General features: G+C 57.9%; 1 protein-coding gene across 2 annotated transcripts; it reads left to right on the forward strand.

The window, feature by feature from the left end:
* The first annotated feature begins 3446 nt into the window (after positions 1 to 3446).
* LOC140915397 (solute carrier family 2, facilitated glucose transporter member 9-like) lies at positions 3447 to 22775 on the forward strand. 2 transcript variants are annotated; one of them, XM_073354984.1, is made up of 12 exons: positions 3447 to 3731; positions 8239 to 8337; positions 9422 to 9582; positions 10005 to 10129; positions 10632 to 10777; positions 12262 to 12394; positions 12995 to 13182; positions 13670 to 13780; positions 15101 to 15202; positions 15762 to 15837; positions 19109 to 19236; positions 21689 to 22775. In XM_073354984.1, the coding sequence occupies exons 1-12, from the start codon at positions 3687 to 3689 to the stop codon at positions 21926 to 21928; spliced, it is 1554 nt and encodes a 517-aa protein (XP_073211085.1). In that variant the 5' UTR covers positions 3447 to 3686; the 3' UTR covers positions 21929 to 22775. The 2 variants fall into 2 exon arrangements, with proteins under 2 accessions (XP_073211085.1, XP_073211086.1); XM_073354985.1 differs by lacking the exon at positions 21689 to 22775 and having other exon boundaries at positions 18966 to 19122.

Below are 22775 nucleotides of genomic sequence, written 5' to 3' on the forward strand. Positions count from 1 at the left end.
TTGTCAAGCCTGACCTTAAAAACTTCTAAGGAAGGAGATTCTACCACCTCCCTAAGTAATGCATTCCAGTGTTTCACTTTGATCTTTGGTGTAAGTGACCATGTATCACTTAGTCCAGCTTGCCTGGGTGGCAAGATAGACTGGAGTGCCCAAGGGGACTCCCTGGGACTCCAGGGTGAGTCTCCGAGTGCTTCTGGAGTTCATCTTTGTTACTGGGTTGGTGAAATCTAACTACAGACCATATCACCAGTTTGGGGTCTCAGCCCTGCATCCTGACAGTCTCCCCTGAGGTTGGCACCCCCAGTGGTGAGCCCCTCATGACGGGGTGAAGCTGTGCTTTAACCCACACCTCCTTGTGTGGTTTCAGTGGAAAACCTGCCACACGCCCCACCCGAGCTCTGCAGCGAAAGGCGCGAGCTGTCGGGGGAGAGCATTGAGCAGTGTGTTGCTTGCAGCCCCAAGATGTGAAGCCGAGTTGGGGGGATTCAGGCACTGTGGAACGGGCATTGCTTGGGGCAGAACAGAGAACCGGGGTGTGATGTTATGAGTGTAATATATCTCATTGAAAGGTGACAGGACCAGAAAGAGTTAACGAACTCCCAGACTGGCCTGACCCCCGGCCGAACTTTAAAGCCTGGTTAGGAAGAGATGGAAATGGAGAGAGCTGTGAAATGCAGCCGGCATGGTGAGAGAGAGAAGGGGAGCTGTGTGCTCAGGGCTTGTGATGTCAGCAAACGAGGCTTGGCTATGGCTATGGCTTTGATTCAAAGATCGAAAAAGGAGGATTAACATTTAGGAAGACACTTGAGTGACATAGTATTGTTGTCTATGTGCCTCTTTGAAGGTTGTGGTAACCTGTGTCTGAACCGTTAATGGATAAATGACCCTGTGCTAATTGCCAGGGTGTTTGGGAGAAGGAAAGTAAAGCCGATTGTCTTCTCGGGCCAAGAGGCTGCTGGAAATGTATAAAAACCTTGGGACACGATCCTTCTTCATCTCAGATCTGCTTTGGGTTTCAAGAGGGGGAAACCTTAAGCCATGAGGATTGAGATCCCCAGTCACTGACTGGAGTCACCCTGAATATGGACATTGGACTGTAACCTGTAGACTATTTCTAAAAGGACTTTTGGCAAATACAAGCTCATCTTTGCTCTGTATCTGAACCTCAAGAATTGAATTCAAGTCTGTCTGTATACTGATCTTTCAACCAACTCTCTTTTCCTTTTTAATAAATTTTAGCTTAGATAACAAGAATTGACTATAAGCGTGTATTTTGGGTAAGATCTAAGTTATCATTTGACCTGCGTGTGTGGCTGACCCTTTGGGATTGGAAGAACCTTTTCTTTTATAGGATGAAATAAGATTTTCAGAATTTATTATCGTATGGTTGACAGGTGTGTCTGGACGGAGGCCTGAGGCTGGGCACTTTAAGGGAAGTGCGTTATTTGGACGTCTGAGTAACCAGTGAGGTGCTATAGAAGCTGGTTTGGGCTGGCTGGGTAAATCTAACTATTGGAATATCCACCAGCGTGTGGGGTTTCTCTGCCCCGTTCTATTTGCAGTGCACCCTGATTGAGTGAGCTCAGCCGGCTCCCACGGGCAGCACCGTCACACGGGGCTAGGGCGAGGAGCAGCCCGGACCTGCGAAGAGACGGGCTGAGCAAATGACAAACTTTGCTTCCCCCATGGGAGCGTTAAAGGGCAGGGACAGAGGAAACTGCAGCGGATTACAAATGAGCCACAGCTGGGTAAACACTGGAGCCCAGCTTGGGAAAGGAAGGATGGCTCAGGCCTGAGCCTGGGGTCTGAGAGACCCATGTTCAATTCCTTGCTCTGTCACCAACTCCCCGTGTGACCCAATCCAATTTGGGCTTGTCTCCATGGGAAAACTTAGCAGCAGAATTATACTGCCTTAAATGACAGCGCTGTCGGTACCGCCCCGGGTCCGGCCTCTGGGGCGAGCCTGGCTTTTCCCGGTGTGGCTCAAACAGACCTGAGTGAATCTGGAAATCTCCACTCGTACCTAGATCTGCCCAGGGAGTGACAGCCGCATAACGACTACCCCAGTCTAATTCTGCTGGTAAATTTCCCCATGTAGACCAGCCCTCTGAATCTCTGTGCCTCAGTCCCCCAGCTGTACCGCAGGGATAAGAGCCCTGCTTGGTGGTGGGAGATGAGAAGACGGGAGGTGGGGGCTGCTCGGATCCTGCGGGGATGAGGCCAGAGTAGCACCTGAGAGACATCCGTTAGTAACAAGCACGGGGGCAATTGCAACACAATACCCAGGTGCCCCGCACAGCAGATGGCTCCGCGCCTGCCATTGACCATGTCGCAATCGTGCGGGACTCTTAGTGGAAATGGCAAAGCCACCTGGTAACAAACCACATCCGGGAGCGTACGGCAGATGCCCCCAGCTGCAGTGATGAAGCTGGAGGGGGGGCATTTGCGCGAGTGCCCCGGTTTGCAAGGGGCCGCAGTGGGTTGGTTTGGGAGGCAGGAAGTCAACGGAGCAGCTAGTTCGAGCAGAACCGGTGGGGGGACGTCTACACGAGCTGGGAGGTGTGACTCCCAATGTGACTCTAGTGTAGACGTGCCCTATAAGGACAGCTCCCATTCCATGGATGTCCCGCGTGAGCTTGGCTTGACAAGCAATGTACACATGCAGATGACCCAACAGGTAACTTCTCTCCTGATCCGGATGCTGACGATACTTGTCAACGGTTTGATGCCGCCTTTTGTGGCCTGGTGATACGGATGCCAGCAGCCACGCGCCGCCAGCAGCCACACGCCACCATCCGCCCACCCCCTTGCTAAGCAGTGAAGGAAAAGCTGGCCGTGACCCGATGGCAGGATGGGGTGTTGCTGAGTGCACAGAGCTACCCGCTGAGGGGGTGCCAGGTTTGGATAGCCCCCGCCCAGCGTGGCAGGGGAGGCCATCGGGTTTGGGCTGAGAAAGGCCGCCATGATTTCCTGGTCTGGGTGCAGGCCAGCGGGGCAGGTGGGTCTCGCTCGACACGTGGCACCGCTGAGCCCGAACCCAAGCGCCTCCCGCTGTGGAGACACGTGGCTCTGCGGGCTCCTCTGTAATTGAACCGGGCCCCTGGTAGCCTGTGACCCTGCTCCTCCCGCTGCTTGCAGTCCAGGGCACAATCCACAGGCAGCTCCTTCAGCCCGGTGCCTTTGACAGGACCTCAGCCGGGGGCACCAAACGAGCTGCTGAAGAAGCCCGGTGGCGGCCGGCCACGTTCTCCAGGGCAGATCTCCCCAGGGCTGCCCCGGTGCCCGGAGGGTTAAACGTGGAAAGGTCCAGCCCCTCCGACTAATGGGCTGCAACATCTCCCTCCTCCCGAAAGGCAAAGCAAATCACGTTAGCCGCCATGTGATTCCCTTCTGCCCTGCAGGGCTGAACCAAGGGCACCGTGCCACACCTCGCCCCGTTGGGTCGGCTGCCGCCGTGCAAGGCCTCTCGCCTCTTCTGCCCATCAATCAAGCGGAGAGGCCCCAGGGCCCACCTCTCCCTGGCCAGGAATCCTCCAATGGCCTCGCGGGCATCGAGCGATTCCCCCCCTCTCCCTCTGATTTTTCCTCCCTGCTTTAAAAAAAAGTCAAAGTAAGTGCTGAAATGAGCGAGAGGGCTGCAGTCAGGCGGCCCCATCCTCTGCCTCTCTAGGGCCTGCATCGACCCGATGGAGGGGAGACCTGCCCTGCACGCCCACCGACGGATCACCGGGGTGAGTGACCTGGCTGGGGGAAGGGGAGCTCCTGGGCTTACCTCCCTGGCCCCAGCCCGCCCACTGCCTCCCTGCCAGGCTCTCTGCGCCGGCCGGCTGCCCCGGCTGGCGTTCCGGGTGGGATTAGGAGGATTAGACCTGCACGCGACTTGGGCAACCTGGAGCCGGCTGCAGCTCCCAGCTACCGTTCCTGGGGCCGGGCAGCGCAGGGATGTCGGCCACTGGGCTGGCATAACCCCCCTGCTTTGAGGGTTTGGGGGGGATATCTCAATTTGTCAGGACTGTGGGTTCTGTCCCACCTCTGGGAGGGGAGTGGGGTGTAGTGGTTAGGGGGAGGGGCTGGGAGCCAGGACTCCTGGGTTCTATCCCGGCTCTGGGTGGGGTGTAGTGGTTAGAGTGGGGGCACTGGGAGCCAGGACTCCTGGGTTCTCTCCCAGCTCTGGGAGGGGAGTGGGGTCTAGTGGTTAGGGGGAGGGGCTGGGAGCCAGGACTCCTGGGTTCTATCCCGGCTCTGGGAGGGGTGTAGTGGTTACAGTGGGGGTACTGGGAGCCAGGAGTCCTGAGTTCTATCCCAGCTCTGGGAGGGGAGTGGGGTCTAGTGGTTAGAGCAAGGGGGGGCTCCTGGGTTCTAGTCCCGTCTTTGCTGTGGACTCACTGCACAATGCTGAGGCAGACCCAGCACTCCTCGGTCCTGTGACATCCCTGGCTACGAGCCAGGACCAATACTGGGCTGTGTCCCGGGCGGGTGCGAGGGTTCGCTCGCTCTCAGGAAGCAGTTGCACTAAGGAGAAGCTGCTGCCCCGGGGAGCAATAGGCAGCTTCGTGGGGGAGCCTCCAAGGCAGGCGAGGCCCGTGTCAGGCCCGGCATGGGCTGGGCTGGGGCACTGCAGGCCCATGGCGGGAGGGTCCCCAGAAAAATGAGGTGCAGCCGGTGGGGTCTTTCAGGGACCCCCAGTCTCACCCAACTTGGGAACAAACCCTGTTGTACTGCCCCCCGCTCCCTCGTTCTGCATGGCCTCACTGGGGAGCAGTGAGCAAACCCCCCATTCCTGCGCAGTGACCAGCTGGTTCCAAAGGGACCCCCCCCTTCCTAGAGCCGCCGACTGAAGCGGGGCACTGCCCAGGGTCGGCCCGGTCCCCGTTCACACCCGCTAGCTGCTGGGACTTGGGGATGGGCCTGGCTAGAACTGGGGCGAGGGGATTAAAAGTGACGGCTGAAGGAACTTGCTCCCCCTCCCCCAGCCCCATTGGCATCTCCCACCCCTTTCGCCAGGCCGAGTTAAACAAGGGACCCCCCCCCCCACTCCCCAACTTTTGGGCTTCTCCAGAAAGGGCCAGAGGGAGGCGCTGCTGAGCCAGGCCCAGTTCTCCCCGCAGGGTGGCTGCAGAGTTAGGGAGTTTTATAACCGAGGCAGAGAGACAAAAACAGGGCAGGAGAAAGCGATGGAGAAACACTAGGGGGGTGGCAGGGGACGAGGGGCCTGGAAAATGCCCAGCGAGAGAGAGACTGGGAGAAAGGAGGCGTTTTCAGGCAGAAAGGCCAGTGGGCGCCGCCCGCTCCCCAACTGTCTAGGTCAGTGGTTCTCAACCTGCGGCCCGTGGGCCGTTTGCGGCCCATATGACATCCTCAGGGCCATACAGCCGGTCCTGGATGCGGCCCACAATGGTAAATAGGTTGAGAGCCGCTGGTCTAGGTGAAAGGTGGAGAAGCTGAGAGATGGGCAGAGGCCGTAGGGCGCACGCTGCGATTATCCAGCCGCGCGTCCCAAACAAAGCCCGTCGGTGCCAGTTTTCCAGGGCGAGTCCGGCCGTGCGCTCGCTGGTGAGATTTGTCTGCCAAGCCGCTCAGAAGGCAAACGGGCGCCTGCAGAAACAGCCCAACTTCGAGGCGCCGGAGGCTCTGAAGCGCCAGGGTTTGGAAGCTGGATTCCAAGGGCTGCCCGGCTCCCACCGCAGAAGAGAACCGACATGTGGGGGGGCGGGACTGAAGCTGCGCTCCCCTGGCAGGGGGGCATGGAAGGGCCAGCATGGGGGGAGCGGTGGGATGGCACTGAGCGGCTGAGGGTCAGGGGAGCGCCGGTGGAGTGAACACGATCCAGTGGCTGGAAGTTGAAGCTGGGGCTGGAAACAAGAAGTCCATTTTGAACAGTGAGCGTGGCTGCGGGGGCAGCCTGGGGTGGTGATGGTGCTGGGCCATTGCAGGGCAATGCAGTGACAGGACGACTTCCCAGGGGGGTGGGGACCATGCCACCCTGCCCTCTATTGCTTTTTGATCCTGGGCAGGAGAGATACTCAGCTGGCCACCCCCTTTCTCCATTCTGCCCGCTGGGGCGGGTTCCTTTCCTGCCTCACTGCCCTAGCTGCACCAGGCGGGCACAACTGGGCAGGTATGGTTGATGCTGCTGCTCTGAAGCCTCTGCTGGGCCGTGGCCTGTTGCTACGTGACATCTCCTCGTGGGTGTCTGGCATCATCTTCAATCTGGACCAGTCCCTAGGTCCTCAGACCCAGGCTTTGGCTAGGCCTCGCTGATTCTTTCTGCAGAATATCCCCAGGCTATGGCCCTGCCCAGCCGCCCACACAGCGAAACGCTTGGCCGGGTTCTCCTCCTCTCGCAGCTCGACTATTGCCACTGTGCTAGGTGCTGTACATACAACAGTCCCCACCCCCCAGGAGATTATAATCACCGTTGACCAGACAGACAAAAGATAGGTGAACCCCATTTTACAGAAAGCGGAACGAGGCCCAGAGACATTGACTTGCCCCTGGTCACCCCAGGATGTCTTTGCACCTTGCGGGGAGGGACCCCAGTTCTTGTCTGACCTGTAACAGGTTACACAGAGCTGGGCTTAGCGCTCAGATCTGCTGAGTTCCAGCCCGGTACCTGAACCCCCAGCTCAGCCTGTCCGCTCCCTCCTGCCCTTTCTCCAGTGCCTGATGTTCCTTGGCCAGCGGAGCTGAGCCCTGCGGCTTTCAACAAAGTTATCGGCAGGCCCAGCGCCCCCCCACCTCCCCCAAAACTCAGCCCCTGGTGTCTAGGTCTCAGACTCAGCTCTGTCCCCAGGTGTCCGGTGATGCCCCCCCTCCCCGCGAGGGACGGAGGGTCACTGTCTAATGCACATCCCTCACTGGGGAAAGGTTTTGCCGCACACGCTGGTCTTGCCCGCTTGGGCTGGGCTCAGGCCGTCTTCTGCAGCGAGCTCCGTAATCGGTGTCGTCCTCAGCACCTTCCTTCAAGGCCCGTAAACTCTGCTAACAGCTGCCCTGGTTGCTGAATTCTCCAGCCAAAACGCCCTTTCGGGCACCACGGTTCTCTGAGGTACAAAGTGCGCGCCAAACCCCGCCGGAGCCCTTCCACTGTCTTCGGAAAAGGGGAAAGGTTAAAAGACCGGCTCTGCCTGCTCCCCGCAGCGCAGGCTAACGAGTGAACAGGGATGGCTTCGGTTTCCTGCTGGAGTTCAGCTGCAGGGTGATTTCTTGCAGGGTGCAGGTCCAGTCTGCCCACTCGGCCGTGCGGCTCTCTGGGGCCTGGAAGGAGTGGCTCTTTAGGGGGATCCATCTGCCTTCAGGACTCCCCCCCTGCCATTTGCAGCCTTTGCTGCTACTTTCCTTCTCTTTCCGTTCTCCGCCTGCGAGGCGGCCTTTACTTCTGACGCCATGTCATGAGTCCGATATGGGCTGATGACTGGGCTTCCAGCCCAGAGAGAGACCCCAGGTTCCTTCATGCAGTGCAGGGCAAGCTGTTGCATGCTCAGAGAAGCTATGAGAGAGGCAGGGTGCGGGGAAGGAGCATCTTTATCGTACCAACGCCTGTGGGTGAGAGAGACGCGCTTGTCTCTCTAATAGCCTGGGCCCGACACGGCTCTGCCACCACGTACGGCGCACACGGCGCCAGCCCGTGGCCGACCAGTGTAGCACCGCTGAGCACTCGGTTACTAGAGTCCCTGAGAGAGCCCAGCCCACGACAGACCAAGCCCAGAGCCTTGCATGGGACCCGGGAGTGAGCCTATGGGGCAGGGGAGCTTGCTGGGCCTCGGGGGCGCTCCAGCTGGGCTGCCAGGCATTGCTTTGGCTGCAGCCAGGTCAGGCGGCCACAGTGAAAGCTGGGAGAAGCTGGAGCCGCGTTGGGTGCATGGGAGCATCCGGTTTTCACCGCTGGGGCCAGCTGCGTGTCCCACCCGGGTGACCTGTGGCCAGAGACGCTCGACTGGCGGTGGGATTGGAGCTGCAGCCGCTCCTCCTCACTGCCCTTTCCCCTGGGCCCAGCGGGAGCCAGGTGCCCCCCATCCTGCAGGCAGGAGCTCCTGTGCTGGGCGCACAAGGATGGAGAGATGAGACACACTCCCCCCCGCAGCAGCTCATCTCACTTGTGACCTCGCAGAGAGGGGCTGGGTGCGGGGTGGGGGGGAGCAGCTCGCGGCTCTGCCGTCTTCCCCCTCCTGCTGGGGCCGCATCAGACCCCTGGCCATAGCTGCACTGACGCCTGCTCGTGTCTCTCCTCTCTCCTAGCACCTCACCTTTCCACTGCTCGCCACCACCCTGCTGGCTTCCTTCGGCTCCTCCCTGCTTTACGGCTACAACCTGGCAGTGGTGAACTCGCCGGCTGTGGTAAGAACTGGGTCCGTCTGTCTGTCTTTGCGGGGGAAAGTCGCTCCCTCCCCGGACTGGGAAATCCTAAGCCAGGCAGATACCTTGACCCAGTGGGTCTCCAGCAGGCAGATTAATTATACTGACCGCGGTGCGGCCACCTCTGGGGTGTTGAGCAGCAGGCCTAGGAGCAGGAAAAGAGAGGCAGCATCCAGGTGACGCTGCAGGGAGAAATGAGGGGATCAGGATGGGATCACCTGAGCCGGGAGGATGCCCTGCTCATACCCCGACTCTGACGAAACGCCCCATGGGAACTTTACTGACCATGACCGGGCAGGACCAACATTTACCCACCCCCACAGCGCCCCTTAGCACCATGGCTTAGTGCTGACGTGGAAGGAAGAGCCTCCCCTTACTAATTACCTTTGGGAAGTTCTCGCACTGATGCTAACAGGTTGGATCACAAAGCATCGTGGGGTCAGATCAGGGGCTTGGTAACCCAGCCCCCCCGGCACAGGGAGAAGCAGAGCGGGTTGAAGATTTCCCAGTAGAACGGTTTTGCCATTTTGTCGAAATCTAAACTTCCCAGGGAAACATGTCCTTTTTGCCAACGTTTCACCGGGAAAACACTGTGAAGCCACGCATCGGCCCCAGTCGGACTGTTCGCTTTGACCTTGCCAGAATGGCCCGTTTCCGTTGGTCATCTGGAACCAATGGTTTGAAATCCGAGGTGGTTGTGGACAATATCAGATAACTTGGAAGGGAAGCTCACGGCGTTGCTAAAATGGGAGGTTTCGACGGACCCGAAACGATGTATTTCCCGGAATTCCCTGGTGCAGGACATTTTGAAATTGGCTGTTTTCGTTCCTGGTTTGGAATGGAAGTGAAGTTTGAAATGTTGGGATTTCCCGCCCCCCAAATCCTGCATTTCAAGCCGCTCTGGTGCGAGGGGAAGCGGGACCAGCTCTCTGAGGTGCTGAGAGAGGAAGCCCTGAAATGATCAGAAGCTGGGAGTGTTACAGACACATTCAAAGACCCCGTAGGGCCGGCAATCCAAGCGCCGTGGGCACCCCGGTCTGCTAGCCCCCGTCTCTCTGCCTTGCAGCACATAAAGGCCTTCTACAATGCCACCTGGTCCCGGCGCTACGGGCAGAGCCTGAGCCAGGAGCTGCTCACTGTCATGTACTCGCTGACCGTCTCGGTCTTCGCCCTGGGGGGGCTGGTGGGCTCGTTTCCAGTCGGGATGCTCGTCACTCGATACGGGAGGTAAGATGGGTGCAGGAGGGGGGCAGGACAGGGGGCCCATAGGGGGTGCACCCGTAGCCTGGCTAGAGGAAATAGAGGGGAGGATGGTGGCTTGTCTGCCCCGGTGCCAGCCATGGGGTGCCCGCCTCTAGACCAGATGGAGCAGGGGGATGCCCAGCATGGAGTCAGCAGCATTAAGCTCTGCCAGGGGTAGCGGAGAGGAGAAGCCAGCCTGACACATGCCCCACTCTTATGGGTGCAGGGAGAGCTGCCAGGAATGCCCCCCCCCCAAGCTCCCCATGGGACTGGGATGGAGAGGAGCGGGGAACGGCTGTTGGATGGAGGAAGAGAGAGCACGGAGCATCCTGCGGGGGGCGTCATGCCCTGCAGAAGGGGAGCCCATGCCAGGTGGAAGGCTGATGTCCTGCCTGCCCCCCTGCTAGGAAGGGCACCCTTGTGCGGAGCACGCTGCTCGTCTTCCTGGCCGGCTTTCTGATGGGCTTCAGCCGCTACCTGGGGTCGCCCGAGATGGTCATGGCTGGCCGCTTCGTCATGGGGCTGCATTCAGGTAACGCCCTGCGTGGGCTGCCCCACCGCCTCCCAGGGGCTCTGCCTGGCTCCGGCACCCAGCCAGGCCTGCCTCGGCGCTGGCCCTGCTCCGCCCCTTGCTAACCCAGCGCCGGGCGGGTTTGCATCTCCCTCTGCAGCAGGAACGGGACCCGCCGGTGCCAGCCCAGACGCGCACGTGGCCGTGGCTCCGTCCGGCATGGGGTTGGGCTGCTGCATGGGCGGGAGGAGGGGGGCAGGACGGACCCGCTGGGGCTGTGCCCTCCTGGGGGTCAAAGTGGCTCATGACCAAGAGGGGTGTCCCGGGATTGAACAGCCAGGCCCAGGGCATTCTGGGAGGAGAGGAGCTTGGCTGGAGCCTGCCCGGGGAGCTGCCCCTCCGTCCCAGTTGGGGTATTGGGTCTAGGGGGGATCCAGAGGGTGCCCTGCCTGGTGCCCTCCCCCGCCGCCTCCACATCTCACGTGGCTGCTCCTTGCCCTGCCCGTCTCCTTCTCCGCCCCAGGTATCTGTCTCAGCGTGGTGCCCATGTACCTGGGAGAAATCGCCCCCAAGACCCTGCGTGGCTTCCTGGGCCTGGTGCCCAGCATCTTCATCTGCCTGGGGGTCTTCTCCGCTCAAGTCCTGGGCCTGCCGGAGCTGCTGGGGGAGGTCAGTGCTGCTGATATGCCCCTGAACCGCTGCTGCTTCCTCCCAGCCCCCGTGAGCTCCGGCCCCGCGGGAGGGTGGCCAGGGATGGGGGCGTCTCCTGGGGGTCTCCAGGGTCCCGTGTCTGCTGTGCAAAGTGCTACGCTTGGGGAGGAAAAATCACATGCACAGCTGTGCACGGGGCCCGCCTGGATCTGCAGCTGGGCTGCTCTGACAAGGATCTCAGGGTTCCAGGGGCTCTGCCAAAGAGGCTGAGATCAGGCCGGGGAGTATTAACTGGGTGGCCGCACGTCCTACCCGGGAGGTGATCATCTCGCTCGGCTGGAGTCCTGTGTCCAGTTCCGGGTGCCGCACTTTAGGAAAGCGGGGGAGTCCAGCAGAGAGCAGCAGAAAGGATCAAAGGTTTGGAAAGGCTGATCTCTGAGGAAAGGTTAAAACCCTGGGCATGTGTAGTCATAGAATCATAGAATATCAGGGTTGGAAGGGACCAACCTCTAAGGAAGGAGATTTTACCACCTCCCTAGGTAACGCATTCCAGTGTTTCACCACCCTCTTAGTGAAAAAGTTTTTCCTAATATTCAACCTAAACCTCCCCCACTGCAACTTGAGACCATTACTCCTCGTTCTGTCATCTGCTACCATTGAGAACAGTCTAGAGCCATCCTCTTTGGAACCCCCTTTCAGGTAGTTGAAAGCAGCTATCAAATCCCCCCTCATTCTTCTCTTCTGCAGACTAAATAAGCCCGGTTCCCTCAGCTTCTCCTTGTAATCATTTTTGTTGCCCTCTGCTGGACTCTCTCCAATTTGTCCACATCCCTTCTGTAGTGGGGGGCCCAAAACTGGACACAACACTCCAGATGTGGCCTCCCCAGAGCTGAATAGAGGGGAATAATCACTTCCCTCGATCGGCTGGCAATGATCCTACTAATGCAGCCCAATATGCCGTTAGCCTTCTTGGCAACAAGGGCACACTGCTGACTCATATCCAGCTTCTTGTCCACTGTCACCCCTAGGTCCTTTTCCGCAGAACTGCTGCTTAGCCAGTCGGTCCCTAGTCTGTAGCGGTATATGGGATTCTTCCTTCCTAGGTGCAGGACTCTGCACTTGTCCTTGTTGAGCCTCATCAGATTTCTTTTGGCCCCATCCTCCAATTTGTCTAGGTCCCTCTGGACCTTATCGCTACCCTCCAGCATATCTACCTCTCCCCCCAGCTTGGTGTCATCCATGAACTTGCTGAGGGTGCAGTCCACCCCATCCTTCAGATCATTAATGAGGAAAGGTTAAAACCCTGGGCACATGTAGTCTGGAGACAGGAGGGAAACGTTTCTAACTCTACAGTGCTTAAGATCTGGAATAGGCGCCCGAGGGAGGTTGTGAAATCCCATCACTGGAGGCCTCCAGGAAGGAGGTTGGACAAACACCCCTCAGGGGTGGTCTGGGTTGATTTGGTCCTGCCTGAGCGCATCTCCCTGCCTGGCTCGTTGCAGGATGGATACTGGCCGCTCTTCCTGTCCCTGGTGGTCATTCCCGCCCTCCTGCAGCTCATGCTGCTGCACTGGTTCCCCGAGAGCCCCCGCTACCTTCTGATTGAGAAGAACAACATCTGGGGGGCCACGGATGGTGAGTGGAGCCCTCCTGGCAGGGGGGGTGGCTGATGTATCCCCTAGGGTCAGGCTGCTCCCAGAACCGGGTGAGGGGGGATTAGGTCTTACTGTGTCCTACCCCGTCCCAAATCCCAAAGAGACACATGATCCTGGAACTGCAGGCCCAAGAGCCCCCGGACCAGATTCTGTGCTGGTGCAAATCAGCTACGGCTCTGCTGACCATCCAGAGCACTGCCTCCCCCTCCCGGCCCAGCCAGCTGCGGGAAGGCTCCTGCCTGCTCACCTCTCCAGGGTCCCGGGTTCAAGCCGCAGTCCGTTGTGCTGCAGAGGTGGCTGCATCCTCCCCCAGCCCTGACCCAGCAGAGGGGCGTCCTCTGTGCTGGGGCTGCTGACAGGGGAAGCCGGGGAGGGCCAGGTGCGGAGGGGCATTTCCCTCTTCGTTGCACCATAAAGTGTCTGGGTGCCTCCAACCCTCCTGACTTCAGCCGCACACCCCGATGGGGCAGGGCAGGGCCTGTACAGATGGGAACTGAGGCACAGGGGCGCACAGCTGGGAATTGAGCCCAGCTCGCCTGCGTCCCAGCCCAGTGCCTTAGCTTTGCACCGCTCTCCCCAGCGCTGCGCTGGTTCCTGGGGAAGGACGACGTGCGGGACATGCTGGAGGAGATGCAAGAGGAGCAGCACTCGCTCTCCTCCGTGGAGACCATCTCCGCCTGGCAGCTCCTGCGGGACGGCTCCGTGCGCTGGCAGACCCTCTCTGTGGCGGTGATCAACATGGGCATGCAGCTCTCTGGGATCGATGCGGTAAGTGCTGCCAGGCCCACGCCCCATGCCCTGGAGGGGAGCTGCCCTCGGCCCCCCACGTCCCCTGCCCCAGAGAGGGGCTCCCCCAGGTCTCCCTGCACCTTCGCCCTGGTTGGGAGCTCACCCCGTGCCCTGGAGGGGCTTCTGTCTCCCAAGAGCCTCCTGGCCCATTGACTCCTTGGCTTAGCAGGGAAATAGTCGTGCTGATCATGCAGCAGGTCCCTGCAATGGGGACCCTGGCCCAGGAGGAGCTAGGCTGAGCCCCCCAAGCTCGTCTCACCCAGAGCCAGCGAGCATCCCTGGGTCGGAACAGCCTCCAGTCCCATCCCAAGGCAGGCTTTGAACCAGCGACCGGGGGGCTCCTGCAGTGCCATGGCCAGAGCCCCCGGAGTGCCCCCACCCCTGCTTGTGGTTCCTGAGTCCCGGGGGGGCCTCTCTCCCCCCAGCCCCACCACTGACCCCCTGCTGTCTCCCCTCCCCTCGGCAGATCTGGTTCTACACCAACACCATCTTCCAGCATGCCGGCATCCCGGGACCCGAGATCCCCTACACCACCGTGGGCACGGGTGCCATCGAGGTGCTGGCCGGCCTGCTCGGCGTAAGTGTCGCCGTGGCACTGGCAACACGGGGGGGGGGGTGCGTGACCCCCACTGAGCAGTATTAACCGGGGTCGGGGAGGGGTCACAGTGGGGGGCTGGGAGGGGATGCCGGTGGGGGAGAGGGCACCGGGGAGGGGTCACAGTAGGTGAGTTGGGGGACAGGAGGCAGTGCAGGTGGGGGGAGGGGTCACACTGGGGGAGATGGAGGTGGCAGGGGTGCAGGTGGGGGGAGGGGTCACAGTGGGCAAGGTTGGGGGGTGCTGGGGAAAGGGGTCCCAAGGGCTCATTCTGGCTCTACTAACTTCAGTGGAACAGCCCATAATAACCCCTGTGAGCTGAGGCCGTCGCTGGGCGGGGGGGCTGGTTTACGGCTTTCCCCCTCAGTGCCCAGCCGGCTGAGCTAGGAGCCCCCTTGCCCCCGGCTCCACCCCAGCCCGGCTTAGCCGGAGAGTTGGTGCCGCGCTGGGCGGATTTACAGCCCTCGGCCCGTGGGCGCCCAGCCAGCCGCTGGAGCTCAATTCGCAGGGCGGGCGGCCCCCAAGTGGCCTGGCCTGGGTGAGCAGCAACCCTGGGCAGGGACCCCAGCCCCTCAGCCCCCGGCCTCCCAGCAGCAAGCGGCCCCAGCCGGCGGGCAGGAGCTCAGCAGGCTGGCAGCGCCAGTGGGCTGATTGATCCGTGGCACGGACACCAACGGCCCCCGATGGACACGCCAAGATTGGGTCTAAAATTACAAGCATTTGTTCTGCTGCCAATATCCCCCCTGCTGCTGCGGCTGCTCTGGCTCCCCACGCCCGCCCCACGCCCCAAAGCAGCTGCCTGCCTCCACTGGGCACTCGGGGCAGCTCAGGCCTGGCTGGGGCCAGCTTGGCCCCGCTGCTCCGGGTCACTTCTGCCCTGGGCCCTGGGATTCCAGCCCATGAGTGAAGGGGACAGGCGGCTGCTTCTCTGTCCCCTTTCAACATGCAAGGCCCTAGAATGCCGGTGGCCCCTGCTCTAACCACTAGCCTGCCCTCCCTCCAGGGCTGGGAAAAGAACCCAGGAGTCCTGACTCCGACAGTGCCCCCCCCCACTCTAACCACTAGCCTGCCCCCCCTTCCAGGGCTGGGGAAAGAACCCAGGAGTCTGAGAGGTTACCGGGTAAGTGTCCCACCCTCACCCTCAAGCTCCTGAGTCAGCCAATGAGAACTGGGTCTGGTGACGTCATATATTGGTGCTGTGCGTTATTGACTGAGCATGTTGTCGGTCTGTGCCCTGTGGGGCGGGTGGGTCTCATGCCCTCTCCTGCTAACACGCCCCATGCCGCTGGCCTTTCCCTGCAGTGCTTCACCGTCGAGAAGCTGGGCCGGCGGCCGCTCATCGTCATCGGCTTCTCCTTCATGGGCGTCTGCTGCGCCAGCATCACCTTGGCCCTGTTGCTGCAGGTAGGAGCGTCCCACCGGGAGGCGCCTCGCCCTGGCACCTCCCTCCCAGACCAGCAGGGCCAGCGCGCTAATCCCGGGTACCGCCCCCGCCCCCGCGAGCGCTGCTGGGCTCCTGTAGCCGGCTGTTTCGGGACACGCCGATGAGTTACATTGGAGTGAGGCTGGAGCAACCCACTGGCACCATTGCAGGGCAGCCAGGGGCCGGATCCTGCTCTGGGGCTCGAACCGTGAGAGAAGCTTCCTTAGCCAAAGCCACTTTGTGTCTGGTGCAGGCCGGGAGAGAGCTGGGTGCGAAGGGGGGCTGCGGGTCAGGAGTGAGGGGCACCGGCACAGCTGGGCGGGCAGGACTGGGAAAGCATGGGGCTGTGGGTCGGGACTGAGGGGCACTGGCCGAGCTGTGTGAGGACTTTGCCTGGCATGTTGCAGCTGGTTTTCTCTCCCTCAGCCCTTCGGTTTCCCACAGAGCAGCTCCCCAGATTTGCTTTGCAAGGAGGCGGTAACTGGGCTGTTAGTCCAGCAGCATACAGCCACCCCCAGCTTCTGCACCTTCCCTCCCCAGGCTACGGTGCCCTGGATGCGCTACCTCAGCGTAGCCTGCGTCATCGGGATCATCGCTGGCTTCTGTATGGGACCAGGTGGGTGCCAGGGCCTCCCTTCTCTAAAACAAACAACGGAATGGCTGGGGGCTGCGTGTCGGGGCACCTGGGTGGAAGGAGGGAGCCTTAGACTGGACTAACAAGCTGGGGGGCTGCAGGAATCCAGTGAATTGGCAGAACTGGGTGGAAGGAACTTCCCAGATTCAGCAATGGCCCAAGTACATGAAGGGTCAGGATTTTCCTTCCTCTGAAACATCAGGTGACAGCACTGATGGGGACCGGGCCATTGAACTGACCCACCAGCGCTGGATACAGCGTGGTCGGATGCACCATGCTGGACTTGGTAGCCCAGTGGTTTGATCTGGTAGGGTAGGACTTGGCAGACTTGTCTGGACCAATGGTGGGACCAAGGATGCAAGGTCCTGGGATGAGACCCTCACACACCCAGATCCAGGGAGGGCTGCGATGAGATTGCTCCCCTCCATATCCCCCCCTACATTTAGCAAACTCCTCAAGACCCTTCTGCACATGCTAATAAACTTCTCTTACTTACTTAGTAGGCGAATGGTTTTCCACCTTTAAATAAGCGTGGAAGTGAGAGCTCCCTAAAAATGATGAACGAGGCCTGGAATGGTTTACCCAACTGATGTATGAGTGGGGCTGCCAACAGATCTATAATTCATTCTCAGCCCAGAATTTATTTGCTGTAATTACATCTTTAATTAGGGTTTTAATGGCTCATTGTTCACAAACAATGATGAATCGGACTTAAAAATACATATATATATATATTTATTCCTGGCGAGCTGTGAGTAACGGTCCATCAGGGGCTGCTTTTCCCCATGTGAAATTTTTTTTTGCATTAAGTATCTTCATTAAAGCAAAAAGAAAAGGAGGACTTGTGGCACCTTAGAGACTAACCAATTTATTTGAGCATCAGCTTTCATGAGCTACAGCTCACTTCATCGGGCTCACGAAAGCTGATGCTCAAATAAATTGGTTAGTCTCTAAGGTGCCACAAGTCCTCCTTTTCTTTTTGGAAATACAAACTAACACGGCTGCTACTCTGAAACCTTTATTAAAGCAGTGCATATGATTGCTTTCCTACTCTGGGAGGTTCTGGTCAAACCATCATAGTTAATATCATAACTGTACATATTGCAACAAACTCAAAGTCCCCTAGCTACTCAGGGCTTCAGGGCAACCCTGGGGATAGAACTGGCCTCTCGTGCTCCAAAAGCACAGGCCCCAACGCTTGAGTGAAAGGAGAATCTCCCTCAATTATTATCAGTATAGGGCAGATGAGACACAGTGGAACAGTTATGAGTTCACACACTAGATGGCAGTGGTGCATAAAGCCCCATCTTTTCTCTATGGTATTTTTAAATTCTTTTGAAATACTGTTTGAATTAATATCTTGTGGTATCTGGAGGTCTCAAATTGCTTTCCCCATGGGGTTGGATACAGGGTCAGTAATAGGATGCAGTCTTTCACCTTTAAGTAGCCAGTTCAAATCCAGCCACAGGTAAGCAGTGTCCAGCCGCCCTCACCTGGAATGAACAAGTGGTCTCAGCCCAGTTCTTGGTGGACAAATTGGGCCAATGAAAAATTTCCCATCAAAGCTATTTTTCAACAGCAATTCGTAGAGCTGATCAGAAAATGGTATTTCCATCCCACAGGAAATTCCAACCTCTGATAAAATTTGTTTTTGTTCTGAATTGGGCTAAAAAGTTGGACTGTTTCACCAAATGAACCATTCCAAAATGTTGTATTTGAAAACACCGAAAACACCTTATCAAAATGTTTCACTTGAATAATGTTAGGTTTCAGAGTAGCAGCCATGTTAGTGAGCTGTAGCTCACGAAAGCTTATGCTCAAATAAATTGGTTAGTCTCTAAGGTGCCACAAGTCCTCCTTTTCTTTTTTTTAATAATGTTGTTAATAATTTTATATATATGTAAGTCTAAACAAAAGTTGGAATGAAACAGAGTCGAAAGAACACACTCCTTTGGATTTTGAATAGTTTCTAAACTTTTTCTGCAGTAAATTGGTCCATCAAAAAAAAAATTTCAACCAGATCTAAAAATTGCATTTTCTACAACAAAACTTCATGAAAAGCGTCTGCTTTCTGCAGAAAACTTAGATTTTTCATCAGCAAATGGAATAGCTGAAACCCAAACTATTTCAGCTGTGAAATCCTGCCCCGGTGTCTCATGGGAGTTACAGTTCAGTTGCCCCATGGCCACTTTCTCCTCTGTGGGCTCAACTCCTCAGCTGGACTACATCTCCCATGGTGCACTATGGCCAGGGACTCCCAAGATGCACCACCTGCCCTCCAAAAGGTGAGTCCATGGTGCATTATGGGAGATGGAGTCCGACAAGGGAACCTGGCTTATAGAGGAGAATGGGCGCATGAGAGACCTGTACTTCAACTCCCATAAGGCAACGCGGTGGAATTTCCAAATTGAATTATTTCAGTTTTCGAACTTTGGCCAAAAATCAAAATTTTAAGTGGAAAAGTTTGATTAAAAGGATTTTTCATTTTCGTCAAATTTTTCTGCGGAAGAACAAACCTGTTGTGACCGGCTCTCTGGACCAGCCCCCCCACAGCCCAATCCCCCGCCACATTAGCAGCCTCAGCAGAGAGGCCCAGCCCCGGGGCTGAGCTGGGTGCATTGGTGGGGGATGGGGAAGCTTGCCCTGCAGTAGCCCAGGCTGTACCTGCTGAATCGCTGGAGCCCGTTAGTCTCCAGGGCACCTTCGCCAGGGACCAGCCTGGCGCTTGGGGGCAGCGGCTGTGTGATGCGTGAGCTGTGTCTGGTTCTGGGAGGGGCAGGGCGCTGTGCTGGGGATTGCAGAGTCGCTGGAGAAACCCGTGCTTTCTCACCAAGGGCCGCTCCCCTATGGGCCCCGGAAAGGCACTTGCACAGCAGCTAGAGACTTGACCAGCCAGTTCGGCAGGCTGCTGGACCCCCGGTGGGGCAGGCCCTGGGGGCGGGGAGGGAGAGAGAGGGTCCCGATTCTGAGATCACTCACACACCTTTCAGTCCGGAGTCACTCCTGGTTCACGCCCCAGACCCCGGGTTTCACCTTGGCCTTTTCCTGGGAGGCTCCAGGCTGGCACCTGGCTACTGACGCTCTTTACCCTCTTCCCCCACCGGATGCAGCCCAGAGGCGTCTGTGGGACTCGAGCCCCCTGGCACGTGGTCTCCTCATGGGCACCCGCCGCAGAGACCGCTAACCCTCTCGTTGCTGGATTGCGATCCCATGCCAGCATACAAGGCATTTAACCCACCTCTCACCTGCCCAGCTGGTGTGCCCTTCCTGATGACCGCGGAGCTCTTCAAGCAGTCGCACCGCCCAGCTGCCTACATTGTGGGGGGGTCCCTGAACTGGCTCTCCAACTTCACTGTGGGCTTCGTCTTCCCCTTCCTACAGGTAATGACCAGCCATGGGTGTGGCCTGGGGTAGCATCCAGCAGCCCCAGTCAGGGATCAGGGTGCTAGGTGCTGTCCACGCACACTGGAAGATGGTCCCTGCCTCAGATAGCTAACAGCCCACCCATAGACGAGAGGTGGATACAGACAGATGGAGGAGCATGAGGGAATAATAGGACGAAACCAGAGGGCAGCAAGTTTTTAACAAGCCCAGTGAAACACGGACTCATGCCACATGTTGTTAACCTGAGGAACTCACTGCAGCAGGAGATGAAGTCCAGATAGATCACTTCTGCTGCACCCCACTGCCCCATACACTAGGCCTGTTACCCTTCACAGAAGGAAACTAGGTTGGTTGGGCATGATTTTTCCTTGACTGTAAAGTGCGACATTCCCCAGAGTACAATCGGGACCAAAGAATAGCTGTGTCCCCTCAGTCCTCCAACCTGGGGGGTCCTTTACGCTGCTTTGCTCTCAGAGCTACCACTCCTGGTCTGCTCACATACAGCCTCCAGCATGCAAATCACTCCCAAGTCCCAGGTATACTGTCTGAGTGTTGTAGCCAGCCACTCATGAATTACACTGGAGAGCGGCACCAGCAAATTCCCAGTACCAAACACTCCCCAGAAATGTCTGGCTGGTACTGCCCGGCATCCTCCTGGACAATACAAGCTCATATAAAGTCTGTCATTTATTAATAGAAAATCATACACACCCTTCTTGCTACCTCAAATAGAGTTTCCCAAACACTTCAATTCAAACATGTTGCTTTAGATCAAACAAAACAACAAGTTTATTAACTACAGAAAGCTAGATTCTAAGTGATCACAAGTAATGAGGCATAAAAGTCAGAATTAGTTACAAGAAAATTAAAAGTAAAATGCAACTAATGCCAAACTTAACAAAACTAAATGAATCCAAAGCAAAGGTCACTCTCACTTGTCTCTTCAGTCCTACTGGCTGAACTCTTTTCAGGCAGGATCTCTCCCCCAGTCCAATGCTTCCTTGTTCTTCAGCTGTTGCTGATGCCAGGGGTAGAGAGAAAGGTAGAGGCGATGTAGTACACTTTTACTCCTTTGCTATAGTTCCTTCCCTTCTTTGGGAGTCATCTCCAGCCAAGGTTCAGGAGACTGAAAGTCTGTGTGGGTGGGAACGGCAAGCTGTTCCTTTGTCAAGATGTAGATTTTTTTTCACCCACACCCTCTTTCCTGCCAAAGAATGGCCATTTAACCAGGTGATGGCCCATTTAATCTTGTGGACACCTGGCCAAGGCATCAGCCAGCCTTTTGTCTGTGAGGAACTGGTTTGTGGCTGTTCCCCAGACTTAGAGCATGTCTTAGCAATACCATATGGTAGAATCTTATAACTATACATACAATGTTGCCACACACATTTTACCAGAACAATAATGATCAGCAAATTATGAGTTTTCAGATGATACCTTGCAAGCCATACTTTGTACAAGATTTATCATAGGGGTTCAGACTGTCACAAAGTCCATGCTGGCAATTCCTCATAATCCTACTATCCTCCAGGGGCTTAAAACTGATTGTTTAATAATCTGTTCAGTATCTTTCTAGGTCTTGAAGTTAGGCTGCCTGGGTCCTCTTTATTCCTCTTTTTGAAGATAGGTTCTGGGTTTGCCCTTCTTCAGTCCTCTGGGACTTCCCCCATCCTCCCTCAGTTCTCTCAAAAATAACAGCTAATGGGGCAGAGATTGCTTCAGCTAGCTCCTTAAGTACCCTGAAGTGAACATCATCAGGCCCTGCTGACTTGAATACCTCTAACTTTTACCTCTTTAACCTGTTCCTTCCCAGTTCTGGCTCAAGATCCTTCCCATGTTGTTAATAATAAGCGTGTTAAGCAGCTGGTCACCATTAACCTTCTGCGTGAAGAAAAATATCCTCTGGGGGGGTGTTCTCATGCTACAGGGGTCTCTCCAAGGGGCAGAATTAAACCACTGGCCAGGGACATCATGGGGGAGGCTCCACCTTCCTCTCTATCGGGTTTGCCCTACCTGGCCTCCTCACTTTGGGGCAAGGGCCCCACCCGTGGGAATGGATTTCTCCTGGCAGCCAGTCCCGTCCAGCAGGTCAGTGCCAGCACCCCATTGCGCACATGAGGGATGGAGGCACAGAGCGGCTAAGTGACTAGCCCATGGTCACGCATGGAAACTGTGGCGGAGCAGGGCCTTGAACCCAGGTCTCCTGAATCCTGGCCCAGCATCTTACCCACAAGCCCAGCCTCCCCCTGGAATTGTAAGGCACCAGCCCCTGCTGAAGGGGAGGTGCCCGAGGCTCAGTGGGGCGGTGGAACAGCCCCGTGGGGTGGGAGGCAGAGAACAGGACTAGGGGCACAAGTGGGCTGGGCCCCTCCAAGGTGGGATGCAGTGCTAGGTGGGCCCAGGGCCAGCTGGGAATCCCTTCTGAGGCCGCGTTCTCTCGTTGCTCCAGATGTCAGCTGGCGCCTTCTGCTACCTGGTGTTCTGCGGGGTCTGTGTGCTGGTGGCCCTTTACGTCTACATCGTCATCCCCGAGACCAAGAACAAAACTTTCATGGAGATCAACCAGATCTTCGCCACCCGCCACCCCTTCCTCGCTGCCCCGGCCGGCGCCGTCAAGATGGTCCCGCTCGGCGGTTACGGGGCCCTGGAGAACAGCTCCCTGGAGCTCTCGGGATCCAGCCGGGAGTGACCCACTCTTCTTCCCCCTGTTGTAGCACCCCAGCCCTGGCGGGTCAGGCCAGGAGGAGGGCTGGGCTCAGATGCGGGTGGGGGGTGGTTGCTGAGGCTGCAGATTAATTCCCTTCCTTTAACCTCTTCCTGCCTGGCTCGGTCCCAAAAGCCATGAGCGGTCGGTGGGGTTGGAGGCGTCGGGATTGAGGGGAACTGGCAGTGCTGTGGGGGGCGGGGAAGGAGGCCAGGGCTGCGACAGGAGATGGGCTGCGGGTCGGGTGTGAGGGTCGCTGGGCCCAGGCTCTGTCCCTCCCCATCCCACCAGTTGCCTTCTCCTCCAGGAGTCCCAGGGCAGCTGCTCCAGGTCGCTGCTCTCCAGCCCTGCAGGGCATCGGGCCTGGATCACCCTGCACCTGCCCTGCATGGCGGAGTTGGTGCCAGCCTGGGGCAAAGAGCCAGCAGGCTCAGCGGCTGCCCACTGTCCCCGTGGTCAGGGGAGAACCCCTGCTCCCCCCAGGGCCTCGGCTGCCCCTGGCTGGGAGCCGAGTGGGGGCTCATCCCTGGGCTCCATCCAGCCTGGGCGTTGGAGTCTTTCCTCTCCCCACCATGAGCTCTCTGGGTTTTCCCCTTGGCACGGTGAGCCAGTGCCGTGGGTGAAGCAGCCGCAGCCGGCCCCACCTCTGGAAGCGGTGACATCACCGCGGTGGGCAGGTGTTGATTGGCTGGTGCTGCCGGGGTGTCATTCCTGGAAGGACCACCCTTGAAGAAGCGGGATCTTCTTGGAAGGCCCCGGGGCGGGGGGCAGGCGGATCCTGCCCGGGTCCTGGGTGTGACGCCCAGGGGGAGGGAGGTCCCGGGGAATTGAA

Source organism: Lepidochelys kempii, chromosome 7 (assembly GCF_965140265.1).
Source record: "Lepidochelys kempii isolate rLepKem1 chromosome 7, rLepKem1.hap2, whole genome shotgun sequence".
NCBI classification, from domain to species: domain Eukaryota; kingdom Metazoa; phylum Chordata; order Testudines; family Cheloniidae; genus Lepidochelys; species Lepidochelys kempii.

Coding starts and splice junctions, on each gene's coding strand:
- LOC140915397 (XM_073354984.1), top strand. CDS start 3,687: ATGGAGGGGAGACCTGCCCTGCACGCCCACCGACGGATCACCGGG. Junction 10,778..12,261: donor TGCCGGAGCTGCTGGGGGAG/GTCAGTGCTGCT, acceptor GGCTCGTTGCAG/GATGGATACTGGCCGCTCTT. Junction 12,395..12,994: donor CATCTGGGGGGCCACGGATG/GTGAGTGGAGCC, acceptor CGCTCTCCCCAG/CGCTGCGCTGGTTCCTGGGG.